Below are 14,796 nucleotides of genomic sequence, written 5' to 3' on the forward strand. Positions count from 1 at the left end.
TGATGCCCTAGGGGAATATTTGCTAGAGTGGTTGGTGAGGGTTTAAACTAAAATGGCAGGGGGATGGGAACCTATGCAGGGAGTCAGAGGAGGGGGAAATCAAGGACAAGAACAAAAGACAGAAAGGGGAACAAGAACAGTGATAGGCAGAGAAATCAAGGGCAAGAATCAAACAGGGCCTCAGTGAAAAATAGTGGGAACGGAGTAAGTAATGTTAAAAAGACAAACCTTAAGGCTTTCTGCCTTAATGCAAGGAGCATTCGCAATAAAGTGGATGAATTAACAGCGCAAATAGATGTAAATAGGTATGACATAGTCGGGATTACGGAGATATGGCTGCAGGGTAACCAGGGATGGAAACTGAACATCCAGGGGTATTCAGTATTTCAGAAGGACAGACAAAAAGGAAAAGGCAGTGGAGTTGCATTGCTGGTTGAAGAGGAAATTAACGTAATAGTGAGGAAAGATATTAGCTCCGACGATGTGAAATCTGTATGGGTAGAGCTGAGAAACACTAAGGGGCAAAAAACATTAGTGGGGGTTGTATATAGACCCCCCAAACTGTGGTGGTGATATTGGGAATGGCATTAAACAGGAAATTAGAGACACATGCAATAAAGGAACATCTGTAATTATGGGTGACTTTAATTTGCATATAGATTGGGCAAATCAAATTAGTAACAATACCGTAGAGGAGGAATTCCTGGAGTGTATACGGGATGGTTTTCTGGACCAATACGTTGAGGAACCAACTAGAGAACAAGCCATCCTAGACTGGGTATTGTGTAATGAGAAAGGAATAATTGGCAATCTAGTTGTGCAAGGCCCCTTGGGGATGAGCAACCATAATATGATAGAATTCTTCATCAAGATGGAGAGTGACGTAGTTGATTCTGAGACTAGGGTCCTGAATTTTAATTAAGGAAACTACGATGGTATGAGGCGCGAGTTGGCCATAATGGATTGGGAAACGTTACTTAAAGGGATGACAGTGGATAGGCAATGGCAAACATTCAAAGAGCGCATGGGTGAACGGCAACAATTGTTTATTCCTGTCTGGTGCAAAAGTAAAACAGGAAAGGTGGCCAAACCATGGCTTACAACGGAAATTAGAGACAGTATTAGATCCAAGGAAGAGGCATACAAATTGGCCAGAAAAGACAACAGACCTGAGGATTGGGAGCAGTTCAGAATTCAGCAAAGGAGGACCAAGGGATTGATTAAGAAGGGGAAAATAGAGTATGAGAGTAAGCTTGCGGGGAACATAAAAACTGACTGTATAAGTTTCTGTAGGTATGTGAAGAGAAAAAGATTGGTGAAGACAAATGTAGGTCCCTTACAGTCAGAAACAGGGGAATTTATAATGAGTAACAAAGAAATGGCTGACCAACTAAATACATACTTTGGTTCTGTCTTCACAAAGGAGGACACAAATAACATACCAGAAATGTTGGGGAACACAGGGTTTAGTGAGAGGGAGGAACTGAAAGAAATCAGTATTATTAGGGAAATGGTGTTGGGGAAATTGATGGGATTGAAGGCCGATAAATCCCCAGGACCTGATAATCTACATCCCAGAGTACTTAAGAAAGTGGCCCTAGAAATAGTGGATGCATTTGGTGGTCATCTTCCAAGATTCTATAGACCCTGGAACAGTTCCTACAGGTTGGAGGGTAGCTAATATAACCCCACTCTTTAAAAAGGGAGGTAGAGAGAAAACAGGGAATTATAGACCAGGCAGCCTGACGTCGGTAGTGGGGAAAATTCTAGAGTCCATTATAAAAGATTTAATAGCTGAGCACGTGGAAAACAGTGGCAGAATCGGACAGTCAGCATGGATTTACGAAAGGGAAATCATGCTTGACAATTCGACTGGAATTTTTTGAGGATGTAACCAGTAGAGTTGATGAGGGGGAGCCAGTGAATGTGGTTTATTTCGACTTTCAGAAGGTTTTCGACAAAGTCCCGCATAAGAGGTTAATGTATGAAATTAAAGCACATGGGATTGGGGGTAGTGTATTGAGATGGATAGAAAACTGGTTGGCAGACAGGAAACAAAGAGTAGGAATAAATGTGTCTTTTTCCAAATGGCAGGCAGTGACTAGTGGGGTACCGCTGGGATCAGTGCTGGGAACCCAGCTATTCACAATCTATATTAGTGATTTAGATGAGGGAACTAAATGTAATATCTCCAAATTTACAGATGACACAAAGCTGGGTGGGAGGGTGAGCTGTGAGAAGGATGCAGAGATGCTTCAGTGTGATTTGGACAAGCGGAGTGAGTGGGCAAATGCATGGCAAATGCAATATAATGTGGATAAATGTGAGGTTATCCACTTGGGTAGCAAAAACAGGAAGGCAGATTATTATCTTGGTATAAATTGAGAGAGGGGAATGTGCAAAGAGACCTGGGTGTCCTCGTACACCAGTCGCTGAAGGTAAGCATGCAGGTGCCGCAAGCGGAAAAGACGGCAAATGGTATAAAAACAAAAAACTACTGCGGATGCTGGAAATCCAAAACAAAAACAGAATTACCTGGAAAAACTCAGCAGGTCTGGCAGCATCGGCAGAGAAGTAAAAGAGTTGACGTTTCGAGTCCTCATGACCCTTCAGCAGAACTGAGTAAAGTTAGGAGAGGGGTGAAATATAAGCTGGTTTAAGGTGGCGGGGTGGGGGGAGAGAAGTTGGTGGGGGGGTGGTTGTAGGGACAAGCAAGCAGTGATATGAGCAGATAATCAAAAGATGTCACAGACAAAAGGAACAAAAAGGTGTTGAAGGTGGTGATATTATCTAAGAGAATGTGCTAATTAAGAATGGATGGCAGGACACTCAAGGTACAGCTCTAGTGGGGGTGGGGCGGAAAGACTGACAGGGTATTACAGTTATAGATTTAAAAATACTGGAAATAGGTGGGAAAAGAAAAATCTATATAAATTATTGGAAAAAACAAAAGGGAGGGGGAAGAAACGGAAAGGGGGTGGGGATGGGGGAGGGAGTTTAAGATCTAAAGTTGTTGAATTCAATATTCAGCCCGGAAGGCTGTAAAGTGCCTAGTCGGAAGATGAGGTGCTGTTCCTCCAGTTTGCGTTGGGCTTCACTGGAACAATGCAGCAAGCCAAGGACAGACATGTGGGCAAGAGAGCAGGGTGGAGTGTTAAAATGGCAAGCGACAGGGAGGTTTGGATCTTTCTCGCGGACAGACCGCAGGTGTTCTGCAAAGCGGTTGCCCAGTTTGCGTTTGGTCTCTCCAATGTAGAGGGGACCGCATTGGGAGCAACGAATGCAGTAGACTAAGTTAGGGGAAATGCAAGTGAAATGCTGCTTCACTTGAAAGGAGTGTTTGGGCCCTTGGACGGTGAGGAGAGAGGAAGTGAAGGGGCAGGTGTTGCATCTTCTGCGTGGGCATGGGGAGATGCCATAGGTGGGGGTTGAGGAGTAGGGGGTGATGGAGGAGTGGACCAGGGTGTCCCGGAGAGAACGATCCCTATGGAATGCCGCCAGGGGTGGTGAAGGGAAGATGTGTTTGGTGGTGGCATCGTGCTAGAGTTGGTGGAAATGGCGGAGGATGATCCTTTGAATGCAGAGGCTGGTGGGGTGATAAGTGAGGACAAGGGGGACCCTATCATGTTTCTGGGAGGGAGGAGAAGGCGTGAGGGCGGATGCGCGGGATATGGGCCGGACACGGTTGAGGGCCCTGTCAACGACCGTGGGTGGAAAACCTCGGTTAAGGAAGAAGGAGAACATGTCAGAGGAACTGTTTTTGAAGGTAGCATCATCAGAACAGATGCGACAGAGGCGAAGGAACTGAGAGAATGGGATGGAGTCCTTACAGGAAGCGGGGTGTGAGGAGCTGTAGTCGAGGTAGCTGTGGGAGTCGGTAGGCTTGTAATGGATATTGGTGGACAGTCTGTCATCAGAAATTGAGACAGAGAGGTCAAGGAAGGGAAGGGAAGTGTCAGAGATGGGCCATGTGAAAATGATGAAGGGGTGGAGATTGGAAGCAAAATTAATAAATTTTTCCAGGTCCCGACGAGAGCATGAAGCCGCACCGAAGTAATCATCGATGTACCGGAGAAAGAGTTGTGGGAGGGGGCCGGAGTAGGACTGGAACAAGGAATGTTCCACATACCCCATAAAGAGACAGGCATAGCTGGGGTCTCCTTATCTGAGGAAGGATGTTCTTGCTATAGAAGGAGTGCAGCGAAGGTTTATCAGACTGATTCCTGGGATGGCGGGACTGACATATGAGAAGAGATTGAGTTGGTTAGGATTATATTCGCTGGAGTTCAAATGTATGAGGGGGGATCTCATAGAAACCTATAAAATTCTAACAGGACTAGACAGAGTGGATGCAGGAAGGATGTTTCCGATGACGGAGGAGTCCAGAACCAGAGGTCACAGTGTGAGGCTATGGGGTAGACCATTTAGGATTGAGATGAGGAGAAATTTCTTCACCCAGAGAGTGGTGAGCCTATGGAATTCGCTACCACAGAAAGTAGTTGAGGCCAAAACATTGTATGTTTTGAAGAAGGAATTGGATATAGCTCTTGGGGTGAAAGGGATCAAAGGATATGGGGAGAAAGCGGGAGCAGGCTATTGAGTTGGATGATCAGCCATAATCATAATGAATGGCGGAGCAGGCCCAAAGGGCCAAATGGTCTACTCCTACTCCTATTTTCTATGTTTCTATGTTAAACAAAGTGATCCTGCAAAGCAACTGTCCAATCTACCTTTGGTCTCCTCAGAGGAGACTATATTCTGTACAGTAAATACAGTAAACTAAGTTGAAAGAAGAACAAGTAAATCGCTATTTAACCTGGAAGAAGAGATTGGAGCCCTGGGCGGTAGGAAGCGAGGAGGTGAAAGGGCAGGGTTGCATCTCCTGAGCTTGTATAGGAAGGTGCCATGGGAAGCAGTGTTGGGAGTGATTGAAAAGTAGACTAAGGTGTCACGGAGCAGAATGCTGAAAGGGGAGAAGAGGGGAAGAGTATTTGGTGATGGCATCAGATTGGAGGTGGTGGAAATACAGAATGATCTATTGAACGTGGAGAGTAGTAGGGTCAAAGGTGAAGGCAAGGGGAACCCTATTATCTTGAAAGGGAGGGGAAGATGTGAGGAGGTGTTGGAAATGGAACAAGCACAGTTGAGTGCTGTGCCATACAATGTGGAAGAGAATCCTCCGTTGAGCAAAAAAAAAATATCGGAAGCACTGGTGTTTCCACACTATCATTATAACGGATGTGATGGAGATGGAATGGACCCCTTACAGGAAGCAAAGTGGGATGAAGAGCAATTAAGGTAGCTGTCAATGGCTTATAACAAATGACAGCCTATCCCTAAAAATGGAAGTATGGATATTAAGGACAAGGGAAGAAAAAAGAGTCAAGATAGGAAGAATACTGAAGCAGCCCATGGTCAAATACAGCAAGACCTGGACAATATCCATGCTTGGGCTAACAAGTGGAAAGTAACATTCGTGCCACACAAGTGCCAGGTAATGACCATCTCCAGCAACAGAGAATCTAACCATTGTCCCTTGAATTCAATGGCATTACCATCACTGAATCCCCAACTATCAAAATTCTGGTGATTACCATTGACCAGAAGCCGAACTGGACTAGCCACATAAATACTGTGACTACAAGAGCAGGTCAGAGGCTAGGAATCCTGTGGCAAGTAACTCGCCTCCTGACACCCCAAAGCCTGTCTGCCATCTACAAGGCACAAATCAGGAGTGTGATAAAAGATTCTCCACTCGCCTGAACGAGTGTAGCTCCAACAACACTGAAGAAGCTTGACACCATCCAAGACAAAGCAGCCCACTTGATTGGCTTCCACAAACATTCACTCCCTTCACCACCGACGAACAGTAGCAGCAGTGTGTAGCATCTACAAGATGCACTGCAGAAATTCACCAAGGCTCCTTAGGCAACACCTTCCAAACCCATGTCCGCTACCATCTGGAAGGACAAAGGCAGCAGATACATGGGAACACTACCACCTGGAAGGACCACTCCAAGCCAATCATCATCCTGACTTGGAAATATATTGGCATTCCTTTACTTTCGCTGGGTCAAAATCCTGGAACCCCCTCCCTAACAGCACTGTGGGTGTACACAGGCATTCCAACAGTTCAAGAAGGCAGCTCACCACCACCTTCTCATGCGCAAATGGGATGGGCAATAAATGCTGGCGTAGCCAGTGATGCCCACACCCCGTAAATTATTTTTTTTTAAATCAGTTTAGTGGGCAAGAAAAGGCTGAAACAATGGGTCCAACTAGACAGTCCTGTTTGTGGATCCTGGGAAAGAGGTAGAAGTTAGCTGTGCGGTTTCAATGGACTATGGAGGCTGTGGGAGAAATATCGCCAGATGAGGTCAATGACAGTTTGGGATACGATGGCTTAATGTTTGGTAGTGGGGTCATGGTCCGGGGAGGTGGATGGAGATGTCAGGGAGTTGGCAATCAATCTCTGCTAGGTAGAAGTCGATTCATCAAACAACAACCCTGCCATTCTTGTCAGCAGGTTTAATGACAATGTTAGGGTTGAACTTGAGAAGTCAGGGTGCTACAAGTTCAGACAGAGACAGGCTAGAGTGAGTGAGAGGAGCAGAGAAATTGAGGTGTCTGATGTCCCACCAGCAGTTCCCAATGAAAAGATATGAAAAAGTGAGAGGCAGAGGGAAGGGGTCCAGGTGTTATGGAAATTTTGAAGATAGGAGAAAGGATCCACTGTGTGGAATAAGTTTCCTGGCCAAACAAGGTGGGGGGGGGGAGGGAGGGCAAGGTAGAAGAGCTCAACATTGTGCTGAGCTCAGTTCCTTGAGGTGGGAGAGTGAGGGGATGAAACTGTGACCTTTGCTGGGGCCTGAGGTTCGAGGTCAGAGAGGGCAAGGTTTTACTCTGAAAAATCAGTACTGGGAGCTGGTCCATGGCATTGCTCCCTTTTCCCTGCCTCAGGATTGTAGAGTCAGTTTTCCATGCCAGAGCTGTCTCCTGATATCTGAAGTTAAATGGTGCTGGTACGAGAGTGGCTTCTGTACATGAGTGGCTGTGACTGTGACTGGGTTGTGTAGTAATGGATTTCACTTCTCTTTCCAGGGTTACGTCTGTGATATTATCTACAAAGGGACAGAAGAAAGGATAAAGGAATGTGCACTACAGGATGGCAGAGTTCCACTGGTATGCGAGAAGAACTTCCTATTCTCTTCATTATCCTTCTCCCCTTAGATTGATTGACATTATATAATGATAGAATAACACAGTACAGAAAGAGGCCATTTGGCTCATCAAGTCTGCACCAGCTCTGCCAAGGAGCAATCCATAGTTCTTTTCCCCAGCTTTTTCTCCAAGTTTTTATTCTGTTCTCTTTTGAAAACTGTTATTGAATGTGTATTCACCAAGCTATCAGGCAGTGCATTCCGAATTCTATCCACACGTTGCCTATAAAGTTTTCCCTCGTGTCTCTGTCCTGTGAAAGTCCCTTTCACACTGATAACTCCTCACTTTGCTCAACATAAAAATTAACTAGGAGTATATTTTAAAAAGTTAATCTGCTGGCTTCACAAGTCTGAAAGATTAAAATGCAGCAGAAGCAGAGGAATAGAGCGAGCAAAAAAGATGGGCAAGAGAAAAGAAAGACAAAAAGGGGCAGAGTTGTAGCCCCATGGGTTTGGAGGGAACACGATGAAGGGGACCTGTGGAAGATTACTCCGTGCCAGTGATTTTTTTTTTTAACGTTCATTTTCCGAATTGAAAATAGCAGAGGTGACATGTTAATCATTTGAAGTTGTGACAGCAGGCACTGAGTTTAACTGTAATGTGAGTATGTAACTGAAGTACTTACAACAGCCACAGAACCTAAATTTCCACCCAGGCCAGTTATGAGATTTCCCACATTGTGAACCAAAGCAGAAACAGAGAATTAAAGGCAAACACACTAGAAAAAGACTGTTAAGGTGCATGAAGAAGACTGCCAAGATGCCAGAGAGCATGAAGGAAACTGGGAAAAATTTTAGATAATTACAGATATTCATTCTTCAATAATAGGCCTTTGTATCTTTGTACTATTAATAAAGACGCAGAGATGGCAAGCAAATTCCTTTGGATTGTTCTCAAAGGAAGGTTAGTACTTAACAACTTAAAACAGAATTCCAGTAATCTCATTCGAGCTGTTCATCAGGGTTATGCTTTGTTCTGTAAAAAGAAATGCTTCTCTTTTATCAATAGTTCACGATTTATGCTGGGGCCGCAGAACTTCAGAATTTTGTAATGAGCCCATAACTCATTGACAGATTTTCAAATTGATTGCAAAATAAACACGCTAATCGGCATGTGGAAGGCAGAGAGATAACCTAACTGAGGCTAATGTTAACTGTTTCTTAAACCATGTAGTGTCAAAGGGATGTGACTCCAATATGTTGTTCTGTCAAGTTTTCTTGAGAGTTTTGACAAATAACGACAACATCAGTAATGGACAGCTTCCTCACACACAGAGTTAAGGAATAAGTGAAAAGCTACAGTCATTTTTTGACAGCTAGAATATTGTCTCATAATAAGTTTTCCTTCCAATTGTGGATTTTTTTTTTGCATTACCTTTCTACCCTTCCACAGAAAGTGATGACTGTTTCTTGGCATGTGGTTCCATGGCATTCATAACCCTTCGGTACCTTGGCCAAGTGGCTGCCCTTCACTTCTGGCATCACTGGTTAGAAAGCTATTCAGCTTTGGAGGATTTCAAAGCTGTACTTTATCTCCTCACCTGATCATACGTGTGGCTACTGTCCAGGAGGGGTGCTGATACCAATTTCAGTGGCCCTGCCTTTGCCATCCTGGCCACTGTTGAGAATAGAATCTTATAAATTTAAATTTATAAGTCTCATACTTGCTTTCGAGTCCCTCCATGGCCTCGCCCCTCCCTTTCTCTGTAATCTCCTCTAGCCTTACAACCCTCCTGAGAACTCGGTGCCCCTCCAATTCAGGCCTCTTAAGCGTCCCCAATTTCCTTCATTCCACCACTGGTGGCTGTGCCTTCAGTTACCTAGGCTCTAGAGTCTGGAGTTCATTCCCTCCACCTCTCTGCCCCTCTCTCCTCCTTTAAAACACTTTTCAAAACCAACTTCTTTGATCACCACTCCTAATGTCTCTTTATATGGCTCAGTGTCCGATTACACTCATAGAGTCATAGAGGTCTACAGCACAGAAAAAGGCCCTTTGGCCCATCGAGTCTGCACCAGTCAAACAAGTACCTAACTATTCTAATCCCATTTTCCAGCACCAGGCCCATAGCTTTGTATGCATCGCAAGTGCACATCCAAATACTTCTTAAATGTTACGAGGGTTTCTGCCTCTACCACCCTTTCAGGCAGTGAGTTCCAGATTCCCACCACCCTCTGGGTGAAAAAATTCTTCCTCACATCCCCTCTAAACCTTCTGCCCCTTACCTTAAATCTATGCCCCCTGGTTATTGATCCCTCCAACAAGGGGAAAAGTTCCTTCCTGTCTACCCTATCTATGCCCCTCATAATTTTATATACCTCAATCATGTCCCCCCTCAATCTCCTCTGCTCCAGGGAAAATAACCCCAGTCTATCCAATCTCTCCTCATAACTAAAACTCTCCAGCCCAGGCAACATCCTGGTAAATCTCCTCTGCACTCTCTCTAGTGCAATCACATCCTTCCTATAATGCGGATTCCAGAACAGCACACAATACTCTAGCTGTGGCCTAACCAGTGTGTTATACAGTTCCAGTATAACCTCCCTGCTGTTATATTCTATGCTTCAGCTAATGAGGGCAAGTATCCCATATGCCTTCCTAACCACCTTATCTACCTGTCCCGCTACCTACCGGTGGACATGCACACCAAGGTCCCTCTGATCCTCGGTACTTCCCAGGGTCCTACCATTTATAGTGTATTCCCATGCCTCGTTTGTCCTGCCCAAGTGCATCACCTCACACTTATCTGGATTAAATTGCATTTGCCACTCATCAGCCCATCGGACCAGCCCGTCTATATCCTCCTGTAATCTAAGGCCATCCTCGTCACTACTTACCACCCCACCAATTTTCGTGTCATCCACGAACTAACTGATCAGCCCTCCTACATTCAAGTCTAAATCGTTTATATATACCACAAACAGCAAGGGACCCAACACCAATCCCTGTGGAACCCCACTGGACACTAGCATCCAGTCACAAAAACACCTCTCGACCATAACCTTCTGCTTCCTGCCACTCAGCCAATTCTGGATCCAATTTGCCAAATTGCCTTGGATCCCACGGGTCCTTACCTTCGTTATCAGTCTCCCATGCGGGACCTTATCAAAATCCTTGCTGAAGTCCAAGTAGACTGCGTCAAATGCATTGCCCTCATCTACACACCTGGTCACCTGTTCAAAAAATTCAATCAAATTTGTCAGACATGACCCCTTAACAAAACCATGCTGACTGTCCTTGATTAGTCCCTGCCTCTCCAAGCGTAGATTAATTCTGTCCCTCAGAATTGCTTCCAATCGTTTCCCCACCACTGAGGTTAGACTGACTGGCCTGTAGTTCCCTGGTTTATCCCTTCCTCTCTTCTTGAATAACGGTACCACATTGACTGTCTTCCAGTCCACTGGCACCCCTCCTGTGGCCAGAGAGGTATTGAAAATTATTGCCAATGTCCCTGCTATCTCCTCCCCTGCCTCACTCATTTTCCTGGGATACATTTCATCCGGGCCTGGAAATTTATCTACTTTTAGACCACTTAGAAACTCCTTCCTTTCTATGCTAATTTCTTTAATTATATCACAGTCCTTCTGCCTGATTTCCATACCCACATCGTCCCTCTCACTTGTGAACACCAACACAAAGTATTCATTTAGAATGCTACCTACGTCTTCCGGCTCCACGCACAAATCACCACTATGGTCCTTAATGGGCCCTGCTCTTTCCCTAGTTATCCTCTTACTCTTAATGTACTTGTAAAATAACTTTGGATTTTCCTTTATTTTACCTGCTAATATTTTTTCATGCCTCCCTTTTTGCTCTCCTAATTTCCTTTTTAGGTTCCCCCCTACACATTCTATACTCCTCTAGGGCTTCCACTGTTTTGAGCCCTCGGTATCTGCCATAAGCCTCCTTTTTCCTCTTTATCCAATTCTATATACCCCTCGACATCCAGGGTTCCCTGGATTTGTTGGTCCCACCCTTTGTCTTTACTGGAATATGTTGGCCCTGTACTCTCCCTATTTCCTTCTTGAATGAGTCCCACTGCTCTGACGCAGATTTACCTAAAAGTTGCTGCTCCCAGTCCATTCTGACCAAATCATATCTGATCTTATTAAAATTGACCTTCCCCCACTTTAGAACTCTGATTTCTGGCCCATCTTTGTCCTTTTCCACAATAACCCTGAGTCCAACAGAGTTATGATCACTACTGCAAAATGTTCCCCCACTGATACCTCTACCACTTGCCCAGCTTCATTTCCTAAAATTAAGTGCAGGACTGCCCCCTCTCTTGTAGGACCTTCTACGTACTGGCTTAAAAAGCTCTCCTGGATGCATTTTAAGAATTCCGCTCCCTCTAGCCCGTGGCACCGGAGTAATCCAAAGATTACTACCTTTGAGGTCCTGTTCTTTAATCTGCTTCCTAACTCCTGTGATATGCCTTGGGCCATTTTACCTCATTAAAGGCACAATATAAATACAAGTTGTTATTGTGGTTGTATGCCTTGCTCATCAAGGTAGTGCTTTGAAAGAGTTATGTAAATTGGTAACTACACAATTCTAGGGAAATTAAGCCCCACTTGAAAAAGAGACATCACAAACCTAATTCACAAACAAATGGTACAGATTGCCCATTTTAGTAACAGGAGCCTGAACACCTTTTTGTGAAATTCTCTAGCGCTCAGCTTCAGCAGTGAATTTTGTATTGAAACTTGACTCACTATGACTAACCCAGTTAATGTTGGGGAAGTTGAAATCCCCCACTATTATTACCCAATTATTTTTACATTTCTCTGAAATTTGCCTACATATCTGCTCTTCTATTTCTCTCTGACTATTTGGGGGCCTATAGTACACTCCCAGCAATGTGATTGCTTCTTTTTTGTTTTTCAGTTCTACCCATATGGCTTCATTTGAGGAGCCTTCTAAGATGTCATCCCCCCTTACTGCTGTAATTGATTCCTTGATCAATATTGCAATACCCCCTCCTCTTTTACCTCCTTCCCTGTCTCGCCTGAAGATCCTATATCCTGGAATATTGAGCTGCCAATCCTGTCCCTCTCTCAACCAAGTCTCTGTGACAGCAATGACATCATACTTCCATGTGTTAATTTGAGCCCTCAGTTCTTCTGTCTTATTCATCAGACTCCTTGCATTAAAATAAACACCATCCAACCTTGCCAAACTCCCTTGTGCCTTAACTGGCCATAAGACTATAAGACATAGGAGCAGAAATTAGGCCATTCGGCCCATCGAGTCTGCTCCGCCATTCAATCATGGCTGATAAGTTTCTCAACCCCATTCTCCCGCCTTCTCCCCGTAACCTTTGATCCCCTTACCAATCAAGAACTTATCTATCTCGGTCTTAAATACACTCAATGACCTCGCCTCCACAGCCTTCTGTGGGAAACATCTTCCCCACGTCCACTCTATCCAGGCCTTTCAGTATTCTGTAAGTTTCAATCAGATCCCCCCCTCATCCTTCTAAACCCCATCGAGTATAGACCCAGAGTCCTCAAACGTTCCTCATATGTTAAGCCTTTCATTCCTGGGATCATTCTCATGAACCTCCTCTGGACCCTCTCCAGGGCCAGCACATCCTTCCTGAGATACAGGGCCCAAAATTGCTCACAATATTCTAAATGTGGTCTGACCAGAGCCTTATAAAGCCTCAGCAGCACATCCCTGCTTTTATATTCTAGTCCTCTCGAAATAAATGCCAACATTGCATTTGCCTTCCTAACTACTGACTCAACCTGCAAGTTAACCTTAAGAGAATCCTGGACTAGGACTCCCAAGTCCCTTTGCACTCCAGATTTCTGAATCCTCTCCCCATTTAGAAAATAGTCTATGCCTCTATTCTTCCTACCAAAGTTCATGACCTCACACTTGTCCACATTGTATTCCATCTGCCACTTCTTTGCCCATTCTCCTAACCTGTCCAAATCCTTCTGCAGCCTCCTCGCCTCATCAATACTACCTGTCCCTCCACCTATCTTTGTATCATCTGCAAACTTAACCAGGATGCCCTCAGTTCCTTCATCTAGATCATTAATGTATAAAGTGAAAAGTTGTGGTCCCAACAATGACCCCTGCGGAACTCCACTAGTCACCGGCCGCCATCCTGAGAAGGACCCCCTTATCCCCACTCTCTGCCTCCTGCCAGACAGCCAATCTTCTATCCATGCTAGTACCTTGCCTCTAACACCATGGGCTCTTATCTTACTGAGCAGCCTCCTGTGCGGCACCTTGTCAAAGGCCTTCTGGAAGTCCAAGTAGATAACATCCATTGGCTCTCCTTTGTCTAACCTACTCATTACCTCCTCAAAGAATTCTAACAGATTTGTCAGGCATGACCTCCCCTTGATGGAACCATGCTGACTTTGCCCGATTTTACCATGCACTTCCAAGTATTCTGAAATCTCATCCTTAATAATGGACTCTAAAATCTTACCAACGACCGAGGTCAGGCTAATCGGCCTGTAATTTCCCGTCTTTTGCCTCAGTCCCTTCTTAAACAGGGGGGTTACATTAGTGATTTTCCAGTCCTCTGGGACCCTCCCTGACTCCAGTGATTCCTGAAAGATCACCATTAATGCCTCCACTATCTCTTCAGCTATCTCCTTCAGAACTCTGGGGTGTAATCCATCTGGTCCAGGTGATTTATCCACCTTCAGACCTTTCAGTTTTCCTAGCACCTTCTCCTTGGTAATGGCCACCATACCCCTATTATTTCTATGCCTTCCAGACTCACTTGCTCTCTCTTCTAATTTTGGCTGTGCGTCTCCCCCTGCTGAACCTCCTCTCAGGATCCCACCCCTCTGCCAAGTTAGTTTAAACCTTCCCCAACAGCACCAGCAAACCTCCCCGCAAGGATGTTGGTCCCATTCCGGTTCAGGTGCAACCCGTCTGCCTTGTACAGGTCCCACCCACCCCCAGAAATGGTCCCAATGTCCAAGAAATCTAAAGCCCTCCCTCCTGCACCATCTCTCCAGCCACGCATTCATCTGGACTAACCTCCTATTTCTATACTCACTAGCGCATGGCACTGGAGTAATCCAGAGATTACTATCTTTGAGGTCCTGTTTTTTAATCTGCTTCCTAACTCCTGTGAAATACCTTGGGCCATTTTACCTCATTAAAGGCACAATGTAATACAAGTTGTTATTGTGGTTGTATGCCTTGCTCATCAAGGTAGTGCTTTGAAAGAGTTATGTAAATTGGTAACTACACAATTCTAGGGAAATTAAGCCCTACTTGAAAAAGAGACATCAGAAACCTAATTCACAAACAAATGGTACAGATTTTCCATCTTAGTAACAGGAGCCTGAACACCTTTTTGTGAAATTCTCTAGCACTCAGATTCAGCAGTGAATTTTGCATTGAAACTTGACTGACCCACCATCACCATGGCAATTATTGCATTTTGTTTCCTTTATTAAGAAACTAGCAGCAATGCCAATGGTGCCAATACTCCAACTCTGCATACCTTTGCTCTTTAATTTATATACGCATCATGGCATACTGATTGCCTGTAACTGCTAGGGATCGTTGCAAAAGAATTATTGATGCACAATTAAATCG

The 14,796-nt window shown here is 44.7% G+C and overlaps 1 protein-coding gene across 5 annotated transcripts in view; it reads left to right on the top strand.

The window, feature by feature from the left end:
- fcsk (fucose kinase) overlaps positions 1 to 14,796 on the top strand; it is a 391,747-nt gene that overhangs the window by 326,895 nt on the left and 50,056 nt on the right. For all 5 annotated transcript variants that reach the window (XR_013576865.1, XM_078543941.1, XM_078543938.1 and 2 more), the window contains one exon: positions 7,102 to 7,182. Coding sequence is in view for 4 of the 5 variants with exons in the window: in XM_078543941.1 (XP_078400067.1) it covers positions 7,102 to 7,182 (81 nt within the window). In the remaining variant the exon portion in view is untranslated. The remainder of the gene's footprint in view (positions 1 to 7,101; positions 7,183 to 14,796) is intronic.

The sequence above is a fragment of the Cetorhinus maximus genome, chromosome 6, assembly GCF_964194155.1.
Source record: "Cetorhinus maximus chromosome 6, sCetMax3.hap1.1, whole genome shotgun sequence".
NCBI classification, from domain to species: Eukaryota; Metazoa; Chordata; class Chondrichthyes; order Lamniformes; family Cetorhinidae; genus Cetorhinus; species Cetorhinus maximus.